The sequence below is a fragment of the Barbus barbus genome (genome assembly GCF_936440315.1).
Source record: "Barbus barbus genome assembly, chromosome: 15".
In the NCBI taxonomy this organism is placed as follows: Eukaryota; Metazoa; Chordata; class Actinopteri; order Cypriniformes; family Cyprinidae; genus Barbus; species Barbus barbus.
This window is the reverse complement of record NC_136743.1, coordinates 18,496,992-18,524,297: the sequence shown is the minus strand read 5'-3', so window position 1 is coordinate 18,524,297 and position 27,306 is coordinate 18,496,992. Positions and strand designations below refer to the sequence as shown.

The window sequence follows — 27,306 nt, the reverse complement described above, 5'->3', positions numbered from 1 at the left end:
GGTTTTAGTGTCACATCATCTGATTTCACATCATCACATCACATGCTGAGTTGTTGCTCGATAAATATTTCTTATTATATTCAATGTTGAAAACAGTTGCGGTGCTTAATATTTTTGTGGAAGCCATTATGCATTTTTTAGGATTCTTTGAAAAATACAGAAATTTCAAATGAACAATTTAATAAAAAAACTGAAATCTTTTGTAACATTTAAAATGTTTTTACTGTCACTGTTGATCAATTTAATGCATCCTTGCTGACCAAAAGTATTAATTTCTTTCAAAACAACAACAACAACAAAAAACTAACAGTAGTGTAAATAATTATAGACAGTGAATGAATTTCAGAGCTAATTAACACATCCAACTTTAGCATGTTTGTTCACACTTTTTGCACTATTGCGAGGATTATCTAAGATCTATTTAATGGTTGAAGAACGACTCCAGCTAAATGGCTCACAAATGAAATAGTGTATAAAATTTAATAAATTCTGTAACCTCCACTTTCCCAAGAATGGTATGTAGCTCATTGAATTGTAGAATTAAAAAAAGTAAATAAAATGCTTTATGGCAGAATTTATGAATTGTAAACAGTGTCTCACCTGTGTGTGTTAGCATATGCCTTTGCAATGAGCTGGCCCAAGGGAATAGACGTGGACAGTATGGGCAGGTCATTTTCTGCACTGAATTGGAATAAGCGTTCTTCTTTCCTTTGCTCTGTGAAGGTTTCTTTGGCTTATCCTCTCGTCCCTCTTTTGCCTCCTCATTGACGGACTGCGTCTCTTTCTCTTCCTTCATTGGCTCCATCTGACTAGGTTGTAAGTAGGGGCTGAATTTATTTGAGTCTGTGGTAGCTAGCATTTTCTCCACACTGGGAAACTCTCCACTTGACTCCAAGTCGATGCCACAACCTGCTGGCGTTCTTGGATCACAGATCTCTTCCTGAAACTTTCTCTTCTTGCCTCTCTTCTTTGAGTTATCAGAAGAGCCATTTGGAATGGAATCCAGTTTGGTAGTGCCCTTCTTCTCACTTAGTGTATTAAAATCCATTGCACTAACACTGCTTTTGCCATCTATTCCTGTTTCGATCAACACTGGAGTAGCCGACACAGACGAGATGATCTGAGCAATGGAGGCCAGCGGTGCCATTTCAGTACTGGAAACAGAAGATGGTTTTGGTAGCAATGGCTTCAAGCGAGTAAAAGGCTTAGTAAGGTCACTGGATAGAGCAGAGGCCAGGCTAGAAATGGAGACTGGGAGAGCTGTGAGAAGTCCAGGGGTCGTTTCCAGGGTCTGTTCTTTCTTAATGTCTTGATGATTCAGGGACACGCTCTGAGGTTGTTCTTTCTTCATTCTCTTCTTCTCAGGAGCCTTAGGTATCGAGAGATCAATGGGCTCCATAGAGCAGTCGTTAAACAGAGGAGATGCTGTTCCTTCAAGTTTAACATTTGAAGGAATAATTTTTTGAGATTTACTAGAGAAATCCAAAGGCTGGTCTTGGTCCTCAACAGGTCCAGAGTAGGGACCTACATTCTGAGCAACAGTGCTGATAACCAGCCCATTTGAGGTTGGAGAGTTGGCTTGAGCGGTGGCGTCTCCTCGAACCGGTACAAGACTTTTGATGTGCTCTTCAATTTCCCGCTCTGGAACATCTGGGTGGTGCTTCAGCAAATGGTGAATACAGTTCCTTTTAGCGAGAAACGTCGCCCCACATTGCTTACACTCAAATGGCTTTCGCTGACATCCATTGTGCGTTCGCAGGTGAATCTGAAGTGCTCTGTAGTTCTTAAGGTCCTCCCCGCAAAATCGACAAGATGTGTTACCAGCCGTATCAAGGAGGTCTAGTGTGGTGCCTCCGATTACACCACTTACACTAGAGGAGGTGGTTACATATTCAATGTTTTTCTCGATGTCTTTGCGTGTGTTCTTCATGTGTTTCTTGCGCAAATGACGCTCACAGTTAGCCTTCACAGTGAAAGGGTAGTGACAGAGGCGGCAGATGTATGGCCGCTCGCCACTGTGCGTTCTGAGATGTCGAATCAGCGTTGCTTTGTCAGGAGCGGCGTAGCTACAAATGGTGCACTGGTATGGTGACGCTCCCAGATGGTGACGCATATGAGCCTGGAGGCCGCCTAAGAAGGAAAACACTTCCTTGCAAAACCGACAAGGGTACTCGGCCTTGGCTGTCTTCTTGCCTCTCAATTCCTTCTCCTTGCCATCAAACTCTTCTTGCTTTCCAGTTTCATACGAGATAATCGTGTTTCCTATGACATCTGGCCCCAGTTGAGCAGTCTCCCAGTTGGTAGGAGAGGACGAGGTTGAGGACGAAGAGGAGGCTGGTGATTGTCTGTCAGTTCTCACTTGTTGACCTGTTTGGGGTGGAAGGCTAGGACTGATGTTGCCCGATGAGGCCTGTTGGGCGTTCATGACAGGAGGAGGGGGTGTGGAGGCACCCATACTGGATCGAGGAGTGATTAAGGGCTTTTGCTTCAGAGAAGCAATCTGTTTGGGGTCCACCTGTAGAGGACTGCCCAGACCTTTGGCAAGCATAGACAAAGGCATCTGAGGTGGCACAGAGGCTGCGAGCTTAAGCATTTGTTCAATGTCCGCCAGCTCCACCGCAGCTTGACTACTTATTGGGACAAACATACCACCACTGACGACACCATGGAGCGGCTGTAGCGACAGGAGGCCAAGGGTGGCGTTCTTGTTCACGGCTTGAAGAGAAACGGGTTCCAAAATCGAGACGCCGAGATTGTTGCTGTTTTCTTGAGGTAGATTAGTTGAAGGTGGCTCAATGCGAATGAAGCGAATGCTGTCTAAAATTTCCTGCTGAATTTGCTCTTCTGATTTCTCTGGCTTGGTCAAGGAGGAGTGTTGGAGACCCAGGCACTCCAAGAAACCGTTTTTCCCATCTGAACTGGTAATATCAACATGTGGTACTATTTTATTGACCTCCTTGGAATCCGTGGAATGGGAGTTGACTTTGGGTACATCCATAACACCATCTGCGTTATGTTCCTGAGGTTCAGTGCTGGTGTCTGTGCTACTTTTGTGTGAGGATTTGTGGAGATCCAGAGACTGCTGAAGAGGGAAGGCCTTGTTGCAGACCTCACAAACAAATTTATGGAACTTGCTAGCGCATCTGCGCAAATTGGTCTCACACCAGACCTGAATAATTAAAACAAATTATCTTCCGTCATCATCCAAAAAAGAAATAAAATAATTCTCTCTCATCTAATGTATTTACAAGTCTTTACCTGTGCAATTTGGGGAAATTTTTGACAGCTGAAGTCAATGAAAGCCAAGTCACCAAACCCCAGAGGGATGGATGGATTATTCTGAATAAAGGGTTGTCCAGAGGGGTCAGTAGGGAGCTGCTTATGAATGGCGGCGTTATGGCGCAGAAGACCCCGGTGTGTGCGAAAGGTAATGCAACAACTGTTACACCTAGGATTAGAGGAAACAGTCAGAAACAGTATATATATCTTACATGCATATACAGCAATACAACGTCCAGAGCCTACCTGAGTGTAGTGTCAGGATGTGTCTCCATGTGTGTTTCCAGATCATATTTACAGTTGAATGTCTTAAAGCAGTTGGGGCAGTGAAGGATCTCTTCTTCACTCTTAACAGAATCATCCTCTCCAGACTTTTGTGCCAACATCACCTAAAACAAGACAATTTGTTTTCATATAACTTCAGAGGTACGGGCATAATAAATTCTAAAAGTCATAGACATAAAGAAGAGTGGAAATGTACCTTTTTAACTGGCGGCTCCTCAGCCTGCTCCACTTCATCCTCTACACTGGGCTTCTTCTTAGTAGGGAGTCGTCGGCGTTTGTTTAGTGGGTAAGAACTGGGGGTAGGAAAACTGTTTGCATCCTTTTCGTGAATTTTCATGTGCCTGCAGAAATGCACAACTAAACTCAGACCAAGTTCTGTCTATTGACAACCATCATAAAAATAAGAGAAATTAAAATGCTTTATTTAATGCAACATGTATATGCGCTCCATACTGATATATATTTGCATTTACTGTATTGTAACCTACATTTGAAGATTTGAGGTGTCCACAATAAAAATATATATTTTGCAAAAAGGTATTATGGATTACTTCTAAGATATTTTGCATTGAGACAATTCTTCAGCACACTTAATATTAATTAACCTCAATTCTCATTATTGTAATGCAAATGCAAAGTCTTGTTTTTATTGTTGTAAACTTATTGTATAGATCAACATATGCAACTTAATTAACTTTTAATTAATTAATAAATAACAAACTTTAATTTAATTGTAAAAATGACAATAATAAGGGTTCATTTAAATCTTTAACCTCATCCATGTAAAACTTTCACTGTGATGTGATGGCACCGGGGCCACTGGAATACTTCAATAATTAAAGCATGCAAAATACAGAGGGGAGTGACCAGGTGGCGGGAAACGCAATTATATGGCCAGCAGAGGTCATGTGTGGAGGCAAAGTGCTAGGAGTCGCATTACGACATGCTGGAACGTGCGCACCCCTCACCCTCCTACACTTACACAGAAACAAACCCATCTTTCAGGTTCAACCAGATACAAGGCCCCTGATGCTTATGTGCAGCTGTGTTTCATTGAAAACGGTTGGCCAAATAGGTCTACAGGGTATATGTATATGAGAGTATATGGTGTGCACGTTTTCAAATTAAATGTGTATTGCACTGTGGTGTGTTAATGGTCTGCACTGTGTATGTAACTGGAAAGGGAGGATAAATGTCAGCAGACCCAGTGGTAAGAATCTTGTTTTACATTCTGCAGCCAAAGATATTAATAGCAGAGAGGCAGAGTGATGGTCACCCACATGTGGACCCAACCCTGACAGCCTGAATCCTGTTCCATCTCATGTCTCTGGCCACAGCAAAAAACCATGTTGATACCTTACAGACTGAAACAGTATCAGCATAATTATGTTATCACGCAACCATAATTCCAGTTCTTGCAATTTCTTGTCACATGCCATGCCACTTTCGTGTTTAAAGTTACTAGTTGATGCACGGAGTAAATGTTTTACTTCTGCAGTGCCTCATCAACATTGCCAGAGGGCAGTGTGGGAAAAATGGCTCTGCTGCATGATTTAACATGCCAAGCAAAGTTGTTTTTGTTATGTAATATATGAAACGATACGGTTAACAAATTACCCAAAAAATCCATAATGTGCAATCCAAAAAATATGTTCAGCACCCCTCTCCCTGCCCCCTGCCTTTTCTCCCTCTCTCACTCACACAAACTTCTTCCACCCCCATCTGGAATGCCTGCATGTCTCAACTGCACAAGGAAGCCCTCTATGCACATCCCATCAACACAAACAAAAAGAGTCACACATCAAACCCTCCACCACAAAGACACATGAAAAGAAAGCATGGACACAGAACCATCTCTCAAATATAGGTGACATGAAAGAAAGAAGCCAGCACAGCCATCAATATCAGTCAGCCTTGAGAATCAGGCCTCTCACATCACATGCAGGCCTTCCTTCATCCCTCCACCACAAACCTACAGCTACTTATTTCTATTAATGCAGCATGCAACCTGTGCATACACAACATTTAGTTACAATTATTTCTTTAGGCTACCCCTTTGAAACACATTTGAAACCTAAAAGTGGTATGAATATAATGCTTGGAAGTATTTAGATCAAACTTATTTGTCAGTCGTACTCGTACCCCTTTGACCTAAAATATTTACTTGATGTATCCCACTTAAGATTAAGTTAATAATTCAATAATTTAACAATGCATTTGCATGTTAAAGGTTCTCTGGTGTCAGTTAATTATGACATGCGTGCAAACAGATTATTCAATCTTTTTATACTGTTACATTTTGATAGTTTTTTATTTTACAATTATTTATTTACATTTAAAAATTTTTTTATAAATTATTAGCTTCTCATCAACTCATGAATCCTTTTTAGTTCCATCACGAACCCCATTTCTCTTTTCTTGTCTCTTCTGTTTTAATAAATGTAATGTTTTCAGTACAAATTAAACTCTTTAAACAGCATCTATGACAATGTTGATTACCACAGATTACCTTTTGACTTACCCCTCTGTTTTTTCAAGAGTAAAATGGTATTTACAGTAAGTAATTTTACAGTAACAGAAAGTAATGCCAAACCGTTAAGAAACACAATAAAATACATTAAACAAAGTACGGAGTCTTTTGAAGTACAGCCACAAGACAAACACATTTCGACATAAGACTAGTGAAAATTAAGTTGCTTATTAAGTTGCTTACTGACCTTGTAAAATTGTATATGTGTAAAGTTATATCCAATAGACAATGATCAAAATACCAGAAAATAGAGTATAAACAAGTGTGTTCACTTAAAAAAGGATGATTTAGACAATGCTACAGCATACATTATATAATTAATATAATTTATATTCCTAAATTCTCTTTAACAAAACTAAATCCTCACATTTTGGCTTTTAAACCCTGCATAGATGTGTGTTACTGTAACCAATATTTTTGATTTGAACAAAAACTTATTGAAGAATCAAAATTATTTTCTTTACTGAACATTATTCCACATATTCTGTTGATAGAGCTTCACTTTTAGCGATATATTAATGAAAACCTCCATGCAGCTAAACAGGATACTATATTGCAGGCATCCTCAAATCTGTCCCACTCCTACAGAGTTTAGCTCTAACCCTAATCAAACACACCTGAGCATGCTAATAAGAGTCTGAAAGATCATTAGAAAATCACAGGTAGGCGAGTTTGATCAGGGTTGGAGCTAAACTCTGGAGCAGATTAGCCCTCCAGGGAAAGATTTGACGAACCCTGCTCTATTGTGTCTCATCGTGAGCCAGTGAAAAGGCTAGTCTACACTTACAGAAAAGTTAAACATCTACAGTTTTAAAAACACTGTGACCATTTACCTGTGCATGTTTCCATTGGTAGTGAAAGTCTGACTACATATCACACACGTGTATGGTCTCTCTCCACTGTGAACCAGCATGTGGCGGTCCAGAGAACTGGCTGAGCTCAAAGCCTTCCCACAGATACTGCAGGAGTGCTCAGTGCCCCCACTATCTGTGTTATGCTGGAGGACAAAAAGAGGCACAGACGTGAACATACTGATAGTCTATATATCATACATAAAGAAATGAGAATAACATGTTCTGTTTCAGTAAAATTCTGATTTTAAGACAAACTGTTGTGGTTCAGTAAACAGGTGTACATGTAGGGATGTTCTGGTGTGTTTGTGTAGGAGAGCGTGTGCACCTGTCTGATATGCATGGTGAGCTGGTGCTGCGTCATGCAGTTTTTGTTACACAGGGGGCAAATGAAGCTTGAGCGTTCGTCTTTGACTTCCTATAGCAGACAAAAAGACAAAACACATTTTAGTTACAATGTACTAAATTACATAGTTGATTAGTATGAAGTTTTATATAATTTTATTTACATATCTGACTAATTTCAACATTGCAGTGTTTAACAGTGCAATCATACCGAAGGTGTACCATTTAACTATTTTCTTTTTAAAAATATAAATATATTTTTTGTAATACGTTCAGCATAGCAAAATGTTTCTAAATCATACTGTGCCTGTATATAATTAGTAACTAAACTAACTATATATTTTTATTACACCTTATGAGAGTCATAGACCCTGAAAATACATTAAAGGGATAGTTCACCCAAAAATGAAAATTCTGTCATTAATTACTCACGCTCATGTCGTTTCAAACCCGTAAAACCTTCGTTCATTTTCAGAACACAAATTAAGAGATTTTTGATGCATTCCGAGAGCTCTCTGACCCTCCAAAGACAGCAAGGATCCTAACACAATCAAGGCTCAGAAACGTAGCAAGGAGATTGTTAAAATAATCCATGTGACATCAGGGGTTCAACCGCAAGTTTACGAAGCTACGAGAATATTTTTTGTGTGTAAAGAAAACAAAAATAACGACTTTATTCAGCAATTAGTCTCCTCTGCGGCACCCCATAGTGCCATTTTGGAGAGTATCACATACGTAAACAACGTATGCTTTTCTATGTCAGCAGCACCAATGTTTACATTGTTTATACGCTTTGATCTGAACGTAAACAATGTATCCGCGTTCATACGTTGCATATGTTGTTTACGTATATGATACTCTCCAAAATGGCGCTATAGGGTGACGCGGAGGAGACTAATTGTTGAATAAAGTTATTATTTTTGTTTTCTTTGCACACAAAAAGTATTCTCGTAGCTTCGGAAAATTATGGTTGAACCACTGATGTCACATGGATTATTTTAACGATCTCCTTGCTACGTTTCTGAGCCTTGATCATGTAAGGATCCTTGCTGTCTCTAGAACAACATGAAGGCGACTAATTAATGACATAATTTTTGTGTGAACTATCCCTTTAAGTAATTATGAATTAAGCAATCAAAACTACGACTCCTCAACACATGTGGCTCCCCATGACTCTGAAACCCCAGTGAGTCGTTTATTTGTCCCCCAGTGAGAAATAAACACAATAGGTAAAACAGATGCAGGATGTGGCCTGCCTGATGAAGATAGTATGTGTCAGAGCAGCAGGAGCGGTTGTGCGCTCGCGTCACATGGAGCAACAAGTGGCCTCTCCATCTGTTTCTCCAGACAACAGCAGCACTGGCTGAGGAAGAGCATCACAAATTCCGTGGGTAAGACCTTCTGCAGTCGAGCAGCGGTGCAGAGTCAATCTCAGCATATGGAAATACAGTTAGGGCTGTGGGATGGGATAGCAGAGGGGGCTGGGGGACTGAAACACCTGTTTTCTCCACAGAGAAGTGTTTCAGTCAAATCCCACACTTTAATTGAAGGCATAAGACAAGCATCGGCTCTCACAAAGGGGGGATTGAGAAAGCGCAAGGACCATTTGTTGCCACTCATTTAGCTGAGTTTATGTAACTGCCACTCACCAGAGCACCAGAGACAGTACGAGGGAAACGAGACAGACCACTTGTAGAAAACTAGGAGAATTCCTACGACTAAATATGGCGTGTATAGAAATGAAAGTGTCACCTTATGAATAATCGAGCCAATCACGTGTTTGTTTACTCTAGAATGTGGACCAGCCTTTTGTAGCATCACTTGAGCTAAAGAGGCAACATTTTGCATTTTATTTCTAATGTGAAATATGTTATTGAAGCTTAACCTTGACAAAGAGTCTTAGAGATTTGGGCTGCATCAAAAATTGGATACTTCCCAACTATATAGTAGGCAAAAATTAGCATGTGAAAAAGTAGCATAGTATGTCTGAATTAACAGTATTCATAAAATAGTAAGCAAAAATTAGGCTCCAATGTTTATGTTCAGTTATTTCACTTTAATGGTAATAATAATAAAAAAAAAAAAAATATTCATTGCCATTAAAGTGAAATTACTGAACCTACACACAAAAGGCTGATAAAAATGTTAATTTAAGAAGAAAATTTCAAACGCCACTTAGAGGCTTCAGCCTCTGAACTCTTCATATATATAATGGTGCTGTCAAACGATTAATCGCATCCAAAATAAAAGTTTTTGTTTACATAATATATGTTTGTGTACTGTGTATATTTATTATGTATATATAAAAGCACACACATATAGTATATATTTGGAAAATATTTACATGTATATTTATATTCGTATAATTTATATTCTATTTAAATATATTTAATATACTGTATAAGCATTACATATTTTTCTTAAATATATACATGCATGTGTTTGTATTTATATATACATAATATACACAGTACACACAAATATTATATGAGGAAAAAACTTTTATTTTGGATGCGATTAATCGCAATTAATCACTTAACACCACTAATATATAAGCATAATATTATATATAACAACTGCTGCTATACCTGATTTCTTCTCCCAGTACGATTGACAGAAGGTGATTTGGTTGCATTTCTGGGAGATATTTTGGTGGGCTCAGAATCAACTCCATTGATCTGGCCCACATTCATCACAGTGCTCATCATGGAGTTGATAGAGGACAGATCCTCCTCCGTTCTAACTCCACCTTCATCTTCATCTCCATGTTCTGGTTTGTCCTTTCCATCACAGTCTGCTTCTATAAATCAGATAAGAGTGAGTAAATAATGACATAATCTTTATTTTTGGATAAACTGTCTCTCTTAGAGCCACTGTGGCATCTTACCTTCAACGGGTTCTGGTATATGTGTGGAGGACTGACTGTTCACAGCCTCTTCTGATAAATGAGACTGTTCATTCACATCAGCAGCACCAACACCACTGCTGACAGTCTTCTCGGGGGAGGCACTTTCCATTTCTAAGAACAGAGAATATTTGTTACTCAAAGAACTCAATATGACATCAATTTTAAAAGATACACTCCTTAATTACTTTTTCTATCTGCAAATGAAGCCATGTGGAAATCATCTTTATAATTGCCTAAATGGCCTAAATCAACTTATCATTGCCTAATGCAGGAGCTGTAGTGTGTTTTACAGGAGCAACTTTATCGGTCAACTTCCTCTTTTAGCACATGTGCTTCTTAATTGTTTTCTTACATTCAAATAGACAAAACATGTAAAAAAAAAACCCGAAAAAAAAACAACAACTCTAGATTATGAACATAAAAAAGGACTATGTTAAGACTGCAAAGGGATAATATTAGGCTAAAGCAAAATTTCTATTTAGGTTTTTAAATGTATGATGGAAATAAGTCTCTTTCAATGGCTGACCAAAAAGACAAAAAATCATTCTAATATGCTGATTTGCTGCTCAAGAAACATAATCACCAATATTTTTGTTAACCATGATACTTTTTTCAGGATTCTTGGATGAAAAGAAAGTTCAAAAGAAAGGTATTTATTTGAAATGGAAATCTTTTGTAACATTATAAATGCCTTTACTGTCACTTTTGAGAAATGAATGCATCCTTGCTAAATAAATGTATTAATCTTACTGACACCAAACTTTTAAATAGCAGTGTACATATTGGATTTAAAAAGCGACATTCTTCCCACAAACATCTCAATTTGAACTGAGCTCTATGTATTGTGCTGTCAAAAAGTGAAGATAGGAAAAGCATTGGCTGTGGACTGTTTGAGGCAGCTGTGGGAGTGTGACACTAGAGAGGCCCATCCCAGTGAGGGGGGTGGTGCAGGGTGAGGAGACGAGGGAAAGAAAGATGAACGACATATACATGAGAGCGAAGGAGGGGAGGCAGAGATGGAAGAAAACACAGTGAGAAAAGAGAAATGTGAGAAAAGTGTAGAGAGAGGACTGGAAAAGAGAGTCGAGAGACTGGGCGCATGTTCACACAGGAGAAACTTAGAAATGTCTTTCTGCTGTGAAGAGAAGAACAGTAGGGGGTTGGGTTGAAAGGCAAAGCAGGAAGTGGCTGTGAGAGCAGTGGAGGGTAGACGGTTTTCTGCTGTACTCTCTCTTGCTCTAACCACGCGGCCCTGTGTGCGCCGTAGCAGGGTGTGATCGCCTCTGCTGGAGGGGGAGGGTAGGAAATCCCCCTCCCAGCTCCCACCATCCTAAACTCTGCTCATGTACTTCCACTGGTTGGAAAAGTGAGGACGGAGGAGTCTGATTATCCTCTATTTCCTCTAAGGATTCAGCTTTGAGGAAAATAGATGCACATATTCTGCAGTGTAATGCACCTTTTACACTGACAGAGATTTTTCACTTGAGGTCACCAGGTTGCTAGTAAGCATTGCTATCCATCATATCAAACTTAAAATGAACGATTATTAGTGTATGAATTAAACTCATGTCGAATTACTTCAAATTCTGACCACAAATCAAATAGATAATTGAAATCTCTATAGTGCTGCTTCTCATTTGCATTAAGCTAGACTTTTCTCAACTCTCAACACGTCCAAATTGCATCACCAATGGTCGCTGTTGCTTATGTCGACAGAAACCGTCCACTTTCACTAAAACAAATGACATCTGGTCAATGTGTTGCTGCAGATCGCTATCATTGTCAGGCCCTCAAAGCCTGACACAGAAAAAGTTTCACTTAAAGCCAATGATGTGCATCTTTGTGCCAATTTATTTATTTCAAAATCCACCGAGGATCATTTCAATGCTTGCGTGCTGAATTAATGTATTCATTTCTTTCAAAATAAAAAAATCTGATTTCATTAGTTGCGTTTCCATTACCCTTCAAATTGCATAAACTGAAACTGCAAATTGAAAATACACCTAATGGAAACACGTCAATTTTGCAAAAACTCCTATATATCGCAAAATAAGTTTTTACGCATACATGAGGTGTTTTTTCATGCAATTTGAAAAAGGAATATCGCAAAGCTGCAATGGAAACAGTTTTTTTTTTCGCATTTACAGGTCACCTGGCATGCATAAAAAAAAAAAAAGATCATTCTTTAATTTACTATAACCTCTAAGAAACACATATGTATGGTTAATGGAAAGCCACCATTTCGCGATAGATTTTAATCGACATTTATAAAATATCGCAAACGTTTTGAGCAAATCTGTAATGGAAACACACCTATTGAATATTTTTAAGAAGAATAAGAATGAGAAGGATAAATGATAATTTAGAGTGTGTAGCCTCAATACCAGGGCCGTTTCCTTCGAGGAGGCAAGGGAGGCAGTGTCTCCTCTCCTCAAGATTGGATGAGAAAATAATCTATATTACAAAAATAAAACGGCGCAAATATGACTACATATGATATTAAAAGTCTAAAAGTCACTCATTTTTTATAAAATAACACTGTCCAACAGCAACACCCGCGGGTAAAGTTACAGCGGAGGCTTGCCTCCCTTCGGTCCATAGACTTAAAACAGAGACCCTAAAGCGTGCGGTGACTTTGAGATGAGCTCATTGAGATGAATAGGGGAAAGTCACATGAGAGGAGGCACTGCCTCCATCGCGCTATAATTGGATATGATCGGTTATGATTGGATGTGATTGGTTCTTGCGATAAATCCCGCCTCTTGTTTTCGTGCGAGCTCTCCGTCTGAATGAAGAAAATTATGGCGTTATTGAGTAATTATAAAGTAAGCAACTCTCCCGCTTAGCTTAGATTTATTTATTTAGTCATTTAGCAGACGCTTTTATCCAAAGCGACTTACAAATGAGGACATAAGAAGCAATCAAAACCAACAAAAGAGCAACAACTTGCAAACGCTATTACAAGTCTTGGTTAGCCTAACGCAGTACAGATAATTATTATTATTATTATAATTTTTTTTAAATAAAAAGACATATAGATAAAATAAAATTAGAACAGAGAGTGCTAGAGTTAGAGGGTCAAGTAAAGATGGAACAGATGAGTTCTTAGATATCACTGCTTTGTGTCACGTCAAAATAAAACATGAAATGGCTTGAAAACGTGATGACTGTCAGTTTTTATTGAGCATTTAGCTTGATGAAACGAAAGCTGTATCTTCGTGCTTGTGACAATATTTGTGACAGGGCTTTTATGACGATGACCCGAAAATAAGTTGACTATTAAAAAAGAACAGCTGAACTTCAGTTCACAAATAAAAAACAGAGTCTTTTTACAAGTGCATACAGGCCGCCTTGTGGCAGAGGTTATTTACACTAACTCCGCCCACCACCAGCGTGTGATTACAAAGCATTACAGAAGACTATCATTCAATAACAGCTCCAGTGGCGCAGACGGTGAAGTACGTGTTGAAGATGTTTTTGATGCGATCGAACTTGGTTCGAATCCGCATTTTGCCGAACTTTTTTTCCCTACCTTTTCAAATCAGATATCACGTCGGAAAGGCATGCATTTTCAATAATAATGAAGGAAATAATCTAAAAGTTGAACTTAAAGTATCGGGTAGGGTTAGGGTAGGTGTAGGGAGGGATTTATTGTCCCAATAAGGCAGCATCCATTTAATAATATGAATTAAAATTATAATTTACACTCAATATGTTATTATTGCATACTGTTTTATAATGTACTACAATACTGAGGTGCAGATAATTGCCACTATTTGCAAAAAGTAGTATAAATAGCAGAAAACCCTGCTAGGTGTAAATAGAATCGAGCTATTTGCACTTAGTGGAAACATTAATGTATCAGGGGCATGAATATATATATATATAACTGCCTTTTTACTGGTGGTAAAACACCACCGCACGCCACTGTTCAATACAGTTATCAGCCTCACAGATGCTGGATGTAAGTGTTGCGAGCTGAGATAGCAATACAGCATAGATCCAGAGATTATCAGAGATTAATGAGCTGTTATTAGCCAAGCATCTTTGGACTAATTGAGAGGATCAGGCTTAAAGACAGTAATTCATTAGCCACTGGAGCTAATAATGACAGATGGACATCACAGTTAAACATATCATCATATGGCTTATAGAACTAATATAATGACAAGATATTTGGTATATGAGGGAAGAAAATTCATTTATTTGAGCATTTATCTTTTTGTTTGTACTGTTATTTTGATTAATTTAATGTGTTCTTGCGGAATAAAAATATTAATATTAATTCTTTAAAAACTAAATCTTACTAACTTCACACTTTTGAACAGTAGTGTACAAGTAAACAAAAATATGCTGCTGCAGTGTTTTAATGTTGTGGGAGCGGATGCCAAGGTGTTGCTATGAGACCACCGGCTTGTTTAAAATTATGTTAAAGCTATGTAAAGTAAGTACGAGCAATAATAATAGTAATGTAAGCAGTAATAATTCAAGACTTTATACATGTGAAGAATAAAAAGGATAAATGGAATAAAGGAGTGCTGATGCTCTGATAGACACTGTCCAGGCAAGCACATGACCTCCTACAGGTTATAAATGTGTCTCAGTTAATAGGAGTGTGGGGATTATATAGGCCTTCCCTCCTACTGGGAACAGATAACACTGGATAATGATGAGTCCATCTGCTCTGGACCATTACTCTCTTTTACAGACTCAGGTGAAGCAACGGGACAACAGGAATCAGAAAATGAGGCATATAGGCTCATCCATAGAAACTCTGAAGAAAATATTAGCTCTGGTCCAATACCTTCTTCTCAAAGCTTACAATGTCAAAATGAAAAAAATAATAATAATTTCACTGAGCTTTTTGCAATGGATTCTGGGATTGCCCCACGGTGTTGGAGCACAGCAATAAACATTCTCAAACATTCTCAAAATCCCAAGGATTGCCCCTATACTGCATGAATGCTCACAGTAGATTTATGCTTTCATTCAGAGTGTTCTGGACTGTTTTGTTCCTCTTTTCGTTCATAAGTACACGGAGGAATGGAAAGTCTGACCCCCCTCCCTCTCTGTTCCACCAGAGAGAAAGCGGGGAACTTGTGCATTTCCTGTTTGGTGTGGTGGCTGGGAAGTTCTAGGGAATGCTGAGCCATTCTTCTCCTTTGCTTCCTCTACACTGCAGAGCTCCCCTGTTCTTCCCCGTTATCATCCTCCATCTTACAGACCATCCTCCATCTCACTTACTCAACCACTCCTCTTTCTCTGTCTAATTTTGGAAAATCAGCTCAATCTGCAATGCGCTGACATCTAAATAAAGATGCTCTGTCTATACCAACATGCGCACTGTGAGGAATATTTTAAGTGCCTTAAAGGAATAATTTACCCCAAAATTAAAATTCTGTCATCATTTGTCATGTCATGCCAAACCTGTTTGATTTTCTTTATTCTGTGAAGCATAAAAAGTACATTTTGAAAAATGTCTGTTTGTCTGTACAAAGAAAGTCAATTTGGTTCAGTGTTGTTTGGTTGCCAGAGTTCCTCAAAATATCTCCCTAGAAGTCAGTCAGTCATTCAGGTTTTTAATGACAATAAGGTGAGTAAATGATGACAGAATATATTTGGGTCTACTAATCTCTTAATGGAGGTTGAGCAACACCTCCTGACAATCCACACAGATGTGCTGGTAAAATGCTAATTTTATTTTAAATATTTTATGCCTACATTGTGAAAAACAAATCTAGAGATTACTGTTTATTAGTTTTAATTATGGATATTTTTCTTACAAACACGCATTAAATTGCTTCAGGAGGGCTTTATTAACCTCCTGCAGCTGTATGGGACACTTTTCATGATGGATGGATGCACTTTATCGGTCTTCTTTTGGACAATTGAAAAATAACAGCCATTCACTGCCATTATAAAGCTTGGAGATTTTTTAATACATTATAGGAGCCAAGACATTTTTTAAAGGAACACTTCACTTTTTTGATATGATACTACACAAGTAGTCCCCAGCTATATCATAACCATTCAATGACCAGACCCGGAGATCGGCTGAATGGATTCAAAAACGGTAAAACTCAACTGTTGTAAGGGGAGTTGTAAAATTAGCCTATTTTAAAAAAAAAGTGGAGTGTTCCTTTAATACAACTCAGATTGGACTCGTCTGAAAGAAGAAAGTCATATACACCTAGGAGGATGCCTTGAGGGTGAGCAAATCATGGGCTAATTTTCATTTTTAGGTGAACTAACTCTTTAATATACCAATCATTATAATTCAGGTAGTACAACAGAAATCCAGATGATGAACAAGAGTTCATGGTAAATGGGCATATACAAAAAGAAAAAATACCATCTGTATAAAAAAATAACATCTGGAAATGTCCTTTTACTGTTTCTCACTGTAAATTATATAGAAATTTACTTGTAAAAACTATACATTTTACAATAATTTAAAATGATATATTATGCAATGTTAAACCATTTACAATGGTGCACCATATATGGTAAAGTAACTACTTAACTGGATTTTACTGAAGCATCTTTACATTGTTTTTCCCTGTAAATGTTTTTTAACAGTGTATGGATTAAGAGATCTGTCATAGGCCTGACATCTGAACCCAACACCTATGCTGCAACTTCACACACACACACACACACACACACACAGAGGAGTCAGTAGTGTCAGGTGTCTTTTGCATATTTACCCATTTTAAGGTCTGGGCTAAACACGTCACAGGGTCATGGAACCACAGGGTCACGGGCGCAGGATGAGGGACAGTGACCTCTGCTCATACTGAAAGCAAGCAAAACACACAATTACTACACAAAGCGTCAAGTGTTAAACCGCAAGAAAGCCGTATAAACAATGCATGTGTTATGTTTAAAAAAGCACACATTAACACAAGAGCTAAAAGGTAGCCAAGTCGCTGAGTAAGCAAGAAAATTAAAGTGAGGTGTTTTTCCTTCAGGATTAAAGTGAGAAATCCTTCAGGCTATAGTGGATTCAGAGCATGTTTTCCCATGAGGCAAGGTCCGGGAAGAGACAGCGACCTGAAAAGGCCACATGAGAAAGAGTGACATCATTTCAGATGTGCTCTCTGTAGTGTAAAGGTAACAGGAGAGATCCAGCCTCAGGCCTCTTGTTGAGCTGGTAAACTGAAACGCGCTACCATCACATAACACAAAGTCACACACTGCCAAGTTTCCTTTCTGGTGAGTGCAGGAGCTAGTGCTACAGGCATCTGCAGGGAACGTTACTACTGCAACAGCATATCACAAGAGCTGGTATTAAAAGACCCAGGAACAAAAGGAGACAGAAGAGCGTGAGGATGAGGGGATAGAGAGAGGATGGTGTGGCGGATGACGTTATGAAGATGGATGGAAGGCAGATGGACGGAGCTTAGGATTGTCAGGATGCGCAAAACAGGCTTATACCAAATTATGCAGTCAGGAAAAACATATGTGGGTCTGACAGTCTTTCATGTGATGTGGGTTAGAGTGCACATTTTATACAGCAAAGAAGCTACTGTGATACAGCATGATGGAGCTCATGCTGCTGTAAGTTTGAGTTGCCCATTTCGTTCCCTTTTGCACTTTTGTGTCTTCTCTTAAAGTTTTTGAGAGAGGTTTTGTTTTGTGTTCATGATGAGGCTTTTTGATTTTGTCAAAAAATCAATGAGACAAAAACAATGATAATTAAAAGATTAGAATTAAACCATATTGTTGGTGAAAATATGATGAGAAAATCTGTAACGATGCACGAACAATGTTTTTAGAGGAGGAATGATAAAAGTTTGGACTGATACTTTACACATTAATTTGAACTAAAATGTTATTCACACTGAATAAAATGTTTTCCTCTATTGCTCATATGTTTGTTTTCAATAATATATTTTTTTAAAGAAATTTATTATTTTTTCAGCAAGGATGCATTAAACAGTAAAGACATTTATAATGTTGCAAAAGATTTCTACTGCAAATTAATGCTGTACATTGATAATAAGAATAAATAATACAATTCCTGAGCACCAAATCAGCATAATAGAAAGATTTCTGAAGGATCATGTGACACTGAAGACTGGAGAAATTATGCTGAAAATTCAGTTTTGCCATCACAAGGATATAACAAGGCTATATAATTTAGTTGCAACAATATTTCACAATATTACTGTTTTTATTGGAATTTTTTTAACTGCATAAGCAGCCTTGGCGAGCAAGAGACGTCTTTAAAAAATATTTTAAAAAACATTTAAATGAAAGTGTATATATGAAGAAAAACAATGACAAATACTGATTATTACATGACAAAATACTAACTAAATATGACATTTTCATCAAAAATACATATAAATACATTTTAGAAATAAATAATGACTTTTAAATGTAAAAATGTAAACAAATAAATAAATATAACCGTAAGCATGACAGGAAATAGAAAGACTTCAGCACACTTTGCCAATATAATGCTATTAAGAAGGCCTAAACGACAGGGAAACTGGAAAAAGAAAAATGAAAGTGTGTGTCTGAGGCAAGAGTGTGTCAAAGCTCTTGCATCCCTGCGTGACAGGCACAGGCAAGTGTTGGATGGTGGGCAGGTGTTTGCTCATGGGGCTATCGCGTTCTGCTGGCTCTACACTCCACACTGTTCCTGTATCAGTTTCAGCGTGTGTGTATATGTGTGTTTGTGTTGAGTGGGGGAGGTGGCAGGATAGAAGGGTCTCGCTGGGGATGGGGGCTCTCTCTCTTTGGGTGGTTCACCTCCTTCCTCCTAACAAACTCCATCTTGTTTCATCGCAAACACATTTTGCTGCACGCTCTCTTTTTAAAGGTCCTGCATTGATTATAATGTGTCCTTCAGTGCTCCGCAATTGTATCCAGGCCAAAAAATAAAACCTGAAATGATAAATATTAAATTATCGGGTCATTTAAAAATATAATCCCTATAAATGTTACATTAACTATAAAAGAGTACTGCAATTCTTCATATCAAATAAGAAAAGTAAGAAAATTAAAAACAAAAAATCCAGTTAAAACCAACATGCTAGCTGGTTTCTAACTGGCCCAAGATGGTCCAAACTGGGGAACCAGCTGTTGGGCACCTGACTGATCTTGGACTAACTAGACACCAGCGATCATGTTCCAAAACACAGCTATCACTGGTTTCGGCTGGATTTTCCAGCAGGTGAGGGAATAGTGAGAGACCGAGACAAATCAAGAAATGTGCTTGATTGGAATGAACACGAGGGGTTAATGGGGGGCCGTATGAGGCCTTTGGCAAAGCAGCACTCAGCTGTCACTCCAAACAGGTGGCCCTGAAATGACCTTTGGCTTCTGTTGCATACAGCAACCATTTTGTTTCAGGCAATAAAGCCAGGAGCTCCAGCAAAGCCCGTGATATCAAACAGAGAGGATGAAGTCCAGTGAGAGAAGTCAAGAAGATCCAAAAATATGCTTTATTTGTGTTTGGCAGAGGGATGCTCACAGCGTGTGTTGCACGAGCTACTGGCTATTACTCCTAAAAGCATTTGATAGGGATGCACTGGCCAATTCGAGACGATTCTGTTAACCTGTCATTTTATGGCTGATAACTAAAACCAGACATTTTAAATGCTACAATTAGTGTTATTTCAGTATCAGTGGCATAATATTATAGTTTTTGTTCATATTTTAAATTAGATTTTATTTTTTTATTTGAAAGGTTAAGTAATTTTGTTTGTGTTGTTTTAGTCTTTTTTAAAAAGTATATCTATTCAGTTTTTTATTAAGCTTTTAATTTTAGTTTATTTCTCTTTAGTTATTTTAGCACTACAACTTCAACTAAATGAAAATTAGGAATGTTGCCTTGACAATTAGCTGAAATAAAATGTATATATGTGTGTGTGTGTGTAATATATATATATATATATATATATATATATATATATATATATATATATAATTTCAGTTAATGTTTTTTTTTTGTAATTTTAGTCATGTTTTTTTAGAAATTAATCTACAAATTAATTGAGGCATCAAAAAATTACAATGTACAGTATATAAAGTAGATACTCATTTTGAGATTTGCTAAAGATTACATTTAACTGTGTTAATAAATTCTTTAAGCATTAATTTTATGCGCCTCAGATGGAGGCAAAGAAAGTGTAAAATGTAAGAACATGGAGCAAAATAATTAAATATCATATTTTCACTAATATTGATACACTAAAAACATGATTCAGTACTGATATATTGTGCATCAAGTGATGCATTGTGTTTTCAGTAACTAAAGTATTTGGCTTTAGCAACAATGATGCTAATAATAGTGATTATTTAAGTGGGAAAAAAATAATAATAAAACTTTCCTCTTTGCCCAACAAGCCACATGCAGTCCCTCTTTTAGTCTGTGCAACTGGAGCATAACCATCCAAGCACAGTGAGGAGACCCTAACTTCCTCTGTCACATACAGCTGCTGTCCCGTGATGCGACGCGCTGCAGTAAGGCAGGCCGAGCTCGCTGAACTGCCACCCATTTCCAGCACTGTGCATTCCAGGCTATTTAAAACTCAACCCCAGTGCAGATTTACCCAAGCATAGTCTTCTGGTCATTATTTCACAACCCCCCCCACCCTGATCTCTGTCCATCTCACCGTCTTTCTCCAAAACCCATCTTTAAGGGCCACTCTGCTGCAGCGGAATGAACTGTTTGGTGAAGGATTTGAGGTTTGAGGCCTTACAGACAGCCACTGTCTGTGGCCAGACAATACAGTGTATTCCCAGTGAGCTGAAGTAGGTCAGAAATTGTATTTGGCAGTGTTACACATGTTTACGCTCACTGTCTCCGCTGCAGAACTCGCAGCCTCCCGCCTGCACGCATGCATGCCAGCTTTCTCTGCTTCTAAAGTCTGTTATATCCACCCCGACCGGCCCTCTGTCCTTCTCCACCCACATTCAACTGAGTCCTTATCATCAGACACAGACTTTGTCTATTCAGCGCACCCACTCTTGCGCCTCTGAACGCGCGCATGCATGCATGCATGAGCTTGTATGCACGCATGCATGAGCTGGCATGCACACAGACTACTTTTGCATAATATAAGTCACTGATGGGGCTTAATTATAAACTACACATGGGCTTTTCATCTCTTTGAGAAGGAAGTGTATGGCTAGCTTCTTGCTCAAATGTGACCATCTCCTCAGGCCGAACCTGATCAAAGTACAGGGCCACATCACTGACCGCTGGTCACCATAGAAACCGCCATTCACTGACTCCCGCCCCTGTAGGCCCACCCCTCCTCGAGGGCCCTGCCGTTTAATAAGGCCAATCCGGTTGGAGCAGTCAGGTGACACTGCAAGGCTTATTTGAGCGAGTAACTGCTGGAAACAGCCGGAGGTTGTCTGTCAACCACATGGCGCTTGTCAAAAGCTAGAGTGGAGAAAAGCAAACCGCCATTGCGAAAATAATCCACTGTGCTCGCGCATACACAACAGCCTTCGCTAAAATAAGTGAGACTTTGTGTTGGAGCGGCTTTGGTGACAGTGAGGGTGTAACATACAGGAGACGTTTGCAGGGCAAAGATGATTTCCATCCAGCATTAGCCGTTAACTAATGAAAATGCATCGTTTTAGAGCGTTATCGTGTTAAACAAATAGACATTGTATGTAGAGAATCTGATAAGAAGGGTTTGGAAGCTCCTAAATGTTAGTAAAACCTTCACAAAGTCATTTTGTGCGGGCAGAGTCCATATGTGTGTGTATGCTAATCCCTCTTACTGTGGACCCCTCATAATCTTCTGTACTTTGCCTTGGTGTGCACACTGATCTGGGATCAGAAACCGTCTATCAGTGCAATTTAAACTAAAAAAAAAAAATGGCTGCATGGTTCTTCAGCTATTTTAGCATTTTACATATGTTCACACAACCTGATTCACCCTACATTGCAAAAAAATAAAAAATTGTGCTAATTACTGCTTGTTTTCCAGTACAAATATCTAAACATTTTTAAATCAAGACAGATTTACTTGAGAAGCAAAATTACATAATATAAAAATTCCTGTTTTCTGGGATTTGTATCAAAATTAAGTGAGGAAAAGTATGCTAACAGAGTACGGGTCTTAACGGTACATAAACATGACAGTTCGGTACCAACCTTGGTTTTGGCGTCACGGTTCGTTATGGTTTCGGTACAGCAGGGGGAAAAAAACTAAACATAAATTGCTTTTTTTTTTTTATTAAACACTTTTAATTACTGAACAAAGGCTCTTTCTTAGGGACAAAAATCTACTTATGCTCTAAACTATAGTGTTACAATTAACAATAGAGTCCAAATTTAAATTTAATTCCTATTTATTTTTATATATAATAATCAACAACTCAAATAAATAAATAAATAAATAAATAAATAAATAAATATATATATATATATATATATATATATATATATATATATATATATATATATATATATACAGAGAGAGAGAAAAAAATTAACTAATGAGCTGATGACTTGCCTGAGGTAAGGCAACGTGACATTTTGTTTACAAGTTGATTGAACGCTTACGTGAGGCATGAGATGTTCATTCATGTTTATTTTGCATTAAAACTATATAGTAGGAAGAGGAAGGGATGATTGTGCTCGCTTGTGCTCCGTGCTGCCCGTCTGAACTGAGGCGTTTATACAGGCATCTTTTACGCCACATCAAATAGCGACAAAATGGCATTTATTGTTTGAATTTCCAGAAAAAAAGGACATAATTTGAAAGATGAGACTTTGTTTCTTATCAAAAGTAACAATATATACAACTAAGTTTCCAATGAAGTTCCACTCATCCAATGGTTAAAACAATGCTGTATTTGTTTGGTTCACATGTGGAATACTTGTACCGTTACACCCCTATAATGGAGTAAGAAAAATAAACTTCTTTTCCATTTGAATTAAGTTTATTTTTCTTGTTTTAAGTATAAACTTAATTTTTAGTTACTCAAGTAAATGCATCTTGATTTAAGAATCTATAGACATTTGTACTGAAAAACAAGACAGAAATCCTTTTTGCTTTGTACTACACAACGTTTGAATATATATTTGTTAAATTCATCATCATGAGAAGGATACAAAACTATATTTGTGTTAGGCCACTTTTTAGGGTTTGTTTCTGAACTCCTAATTGTATGTTACATGCTGGCTGTGTAAATGCAGATAACACAGACCTCTACGCAGCTGGAAATGGTTGGCCAAAGGTAAGGTGTATATTTACTTTACTTGGTTTTTAGTCTGTCCAATCTAATGATTATCTCAATCATAGCTGTTTGACTGCGGTGTGGCATACTCACATTGTTAATAGCCCAAACTAAAGAAAATGATGCTTAAACCAAGTGGCATGGCTGCTCACAAAATGGCATGTTTTGAGAGCTGCATTTACATAAACATGTAAACAGAGTAAATGGTAAAGACACAATACTGTGATTGGTTGGGGATGGAGGAAGGTACAGGGGAGGCTCTCTGATTGGATAGAATTAGCTTTCTTAGTTTACTGGTAAATACCTTTTACATATTAATAACAAAAAGAGGACTTGAGTAAACCCCATCATCCAAAACAATCAATTAAACAATCAGAGAACATCTACCTGAGACTACTGAGCGTGGAGCGACGGAGGGCACTCTGGAGCAAGCTGTCCAGTTTAGAGATAAAGGACATTACTATGTCCTAATTTGAACAATTATGGTTTTAATACAGAGCTCACTGTAACACTGACAATATGCTTTAGATACATCACAGCCATGAAAGCACAATTTACTTGCTAGCTGGTTGCAGTTGGTAATTAGGGGAGGGACATTCTCATCCTAGAGAGAATCTGATTGGATAAACATCTGTGAAAGTGCACGACGAGTCTTGACTATTTTTGTTCCATTTTTCCCATAAAGACTGTACATTTTGCACATGTGTGCTAAAGGTTAGCTCATTTTAAAAGTATTTTATATTTAATATTTTCAAAACTCTATACTGTAAATACCTTCAAGCCACAAAATTTCAAATTTGATGTCACTGTCTATAAATACCTACTCATTGGTGTTCGTTTTGCCTCAAGTTTTTTGTCTCATTCTAGTACACTAAAAGAACACGTCCCATTCTCGGTGATAAGCAGGTTAATATTTACTGGAACCCTGAGATGAACCGAGCTACAAAAGAACCAGGAGTGACCTTTGCCTCGTTTCCATGTTTTGTTTTCCCTGTCCTGTTCTGTCAGGAATCCTCTCCTCCTCAACAAGCTTTTGCAAATGGTGATTAATTCATTAAAAATACAATTACTTTATGGTTTAAACATTTGCATGAAGTACAACTTATAAAGTCAATCTTGACAATCCTAGATAAATTTTATGAAATCAATGTTCTGCATTTAACAGTTCCACTAAAACTTTTTTTCTTGCTGGAGCACACATGCTTAGGAACGATTTTGTATGTACTATTTGCTTGCAAATGTTATGCAAGCTGCTAAATGTGAGTGTGGGAACAAAGAAATCTGCTTTTAACATCATTTTGTTTAAAGTACTGAACACTTAACATAGCTGGGACTTGGACGCAAGCGTGGATTATCAGACATTAGCGAGAGCCAGGATGGTGGACAGCCACATTCACTGTGAACACACTGCGTGACTTATTTTCTAAGAGCTGGAAGAGACGGGAGCGGCCGGGTTTCTCCTCCTGAAAGGACGCCATTTTTGCTTCATTGTCTACGCTGCTTCAGGGCATTTTGGGAGAGGCTGCTAGAGAACTGCCTGAATCACCTTAATCCCGTCAACTGATAGCAGTCAACTAATAGCATCATTCAGCTAGAATGATTTCATAACCTGTGATTTTTTTTTTAATCAGTCCTATTAAAAAACTTTTAAAGGTGCTAACACGTAATGAAACCTCCACTGAGCATGACATCAGATGATATGGGATGATCTTGTGATAATGTGCCATGAAGCACTCACTGAATGAGATGGATGTGCTGGTGAATAAGTGTGCTTTGAGTTATATCTTGTTTAAAGAGACAGTCCAAAAAGGAAAATGATAGTCATTGTTTATTCACTATCCTTCTCACTATTTTAAATGACCTCCAAAATGAAAAAAACCAAACCAAACCAAACTTTACGTCAATAACCTGCAACCAAATGATAATCATTCACTCCAGTGAACTGTTAATCATTGCAACCAGATTACTGAATTAGTGAGCTAAACTCACGTGAACAAATTATTTAAACATTTGTTGTGAACAGAATCAATTAATTATATAAAAGACTCAAAAAAGCTAATTTTCCAAGAATCGGCCATCAAACTTTCCTCAACTAAAGCGGGTCAAGATTGTCAGTGAGTAATGATTTAAATGTTGAACTATTACTCATACATTCGCTATCGTATAGCTTCAAAAGATGTGAAACAGAGCAATGTCATACAGATCACTTCTATTATAACACTTAGATGCTTTTGTGTCATTTTGAACCTTTAATAAATGGAAAAGAGTGAAAAATTAACCTTTTGTGCTTTACAGAAAAAACAGATTCGGGTTTAAAACATCATGAATAATTTTCATTTCAGGGTCAAATATTGCTGCAATGCCTTTGTTAGGCAAAAATTGGGAAATTCAAGACAAATTGGTGCAAACTGTGTTGCAAAGCTGACAGACAAGGAATTTACAATAACAAATCTATGAAGCTGACATGTCTTATGAAGTCTTCTGTATACGGACATGCTAATTGAAGCTCTTTGAAGGAAAGCACTGAGCTAATAGCCCAGCCACATCTGTTTCCCATTGCATATCACTCTCAGAGACACAGAGGAGGATCTGTCCTCAGCCAGGACGTTTCTCTGTGAAGCTCTTCTTGCGTTAGCGAGAGGAGACTGTATGATTCAAAGTCCATGCAGGTCAACACAAGAGTGACATACTGACATGAGGACGACAGTTTGTGCACACCTAGATTTCCCAGTTAAATGACTCCTGCACTCAGTCACACACCGTCCCTCCCTCATTGCTTTTTCCATCTCGTGAATAACTACAATGAACTGGAAATGAAACAAAAGTCACAGCTTTGTCATGAGATTTCATCAAATTATGCATGACGTAACATCACTCACTGCGTCATTAGATTAGAAGCATTTTGTGACATATCAGGTCATAACTCAATTTTCTCTCAAAAATTTGACTTTTAGCAACCCCTATACGTGATACAGATGAATCAGCCACAGGCATATTTTCCATATCTTTCAAATGTTTGTTCAGTGCTTTGAACACGAAACTGGGAAGCCTACAAAGAATGCTAGTACAAGACGAACTGGTTCCACAATGTGACTCGACCTGCCATTTTCACGTTTGTCTCCCTCTTTTACTCCTAAATGAGCAACAAGAGCGTTTCTTCAGCATCTCCGCCTCCCTACACGGTGCTCCCTCTCTAGAAACTATCAAAAATTCATACTGTGGGCAACTGCCAGCTGACAAAACTGTTTAGTCAGCAACAGAGGCAGGGTGGGAGAAGAGGGGCGGGGGAAGTAGCAGGGGGAGGCAAAGAAGGAGGCCTGCACAGCCGTGTGTGATTCGTCTTCTTTTTCTCTCACAGACAAACGTAAAAAAGTGAAAGCAAAGCTCACAATTCCTCAAAAAGGAGTGCTAGCGATCTAAACTATTTATGATTGTGGTAAAACATCACAGTTTGACTACTATGACCTGTTTGATTGACTATCACACAAAACTAATGATAAAACTAACAGTGTAAGGATATGCTACCTATTGTTTTTATCTTTTTCTAACTTCCTCTATCCACACAGGCTGCTCTATTTCCTGTCATCAATGTCCCTCTTACACCAAAGCATTTTCATGAGGACTCAGTTTCACTTTCAGTTTTTTTTACTACACTTTATAATTTAAAAAGTAAACAATTTAGTCCTGAGATGCCCAAACTTTTCACTACAAAAGGCCAAAAATCTAACTTAACTGACAGGCATGGACTGAAGGTCAAATTCATTTACAGTATATTCTCTACATTTCAATGCAAAAATATACATAAAACAAAATATTGGTTCTTTTGATATTTAAATTTCTTCACCCTCATGTTTTCCAAACCTGTATGACTTTATTTCTGTTTTTATCCACCA

At 38.1% G+C, this 27,306-nt stretch overlaps 1 protein-coding gene across 1 annotated transcript in view; it reads right to left on the bottom strand.

Moving 5' to 3' along the window:
- LOC306881310 (ras-responsive element-binding protein 1-like) overlaps positions 1-27,306 on the bottom strand; it is a 34,471-nt gene that overhangs the window by 4,029 nt on the left and 3,136 nt on the right. Inside the window, exons 2-10 of the mRNA XM_079435339.1 lie at positions 16,906-16,994; positions 10,178-10,309; positions 9,879-10,090; positions 7,274-7,363; positions 6,928-7,091; positions 3,761-3,905; positions 3,526-3,668; positions 3,259-3,448; positions 601-3,169 (exon numbers count right to left, since the gene is read on the bottom strand). Coding sequence (XP_079291465.1) covers positions 601-3,169; positions 3,259-3,448; positions 3,526-3,668; positions 3,761-3,905; positions 6,928-7,091; positions 7,274-7,363; positions 9,879-10,090; positions 10,178-10,309; positions 16,906-16,909 — 3,649 coding nt within the window. The 5' untranslated portion in view covers positions 16,910-16,994. The remainder of the gene's footprint in view (positions 1-600; positions 3,170-3,258; positions 3,449-3,525; positions 3,669-3,760; positions 3,906-6,927; positions 7,092-7,273; positions 7,364-9,878; positions 10,091-10,177; positions 10,310-16,905; positions 16,995-27,306) is intronic.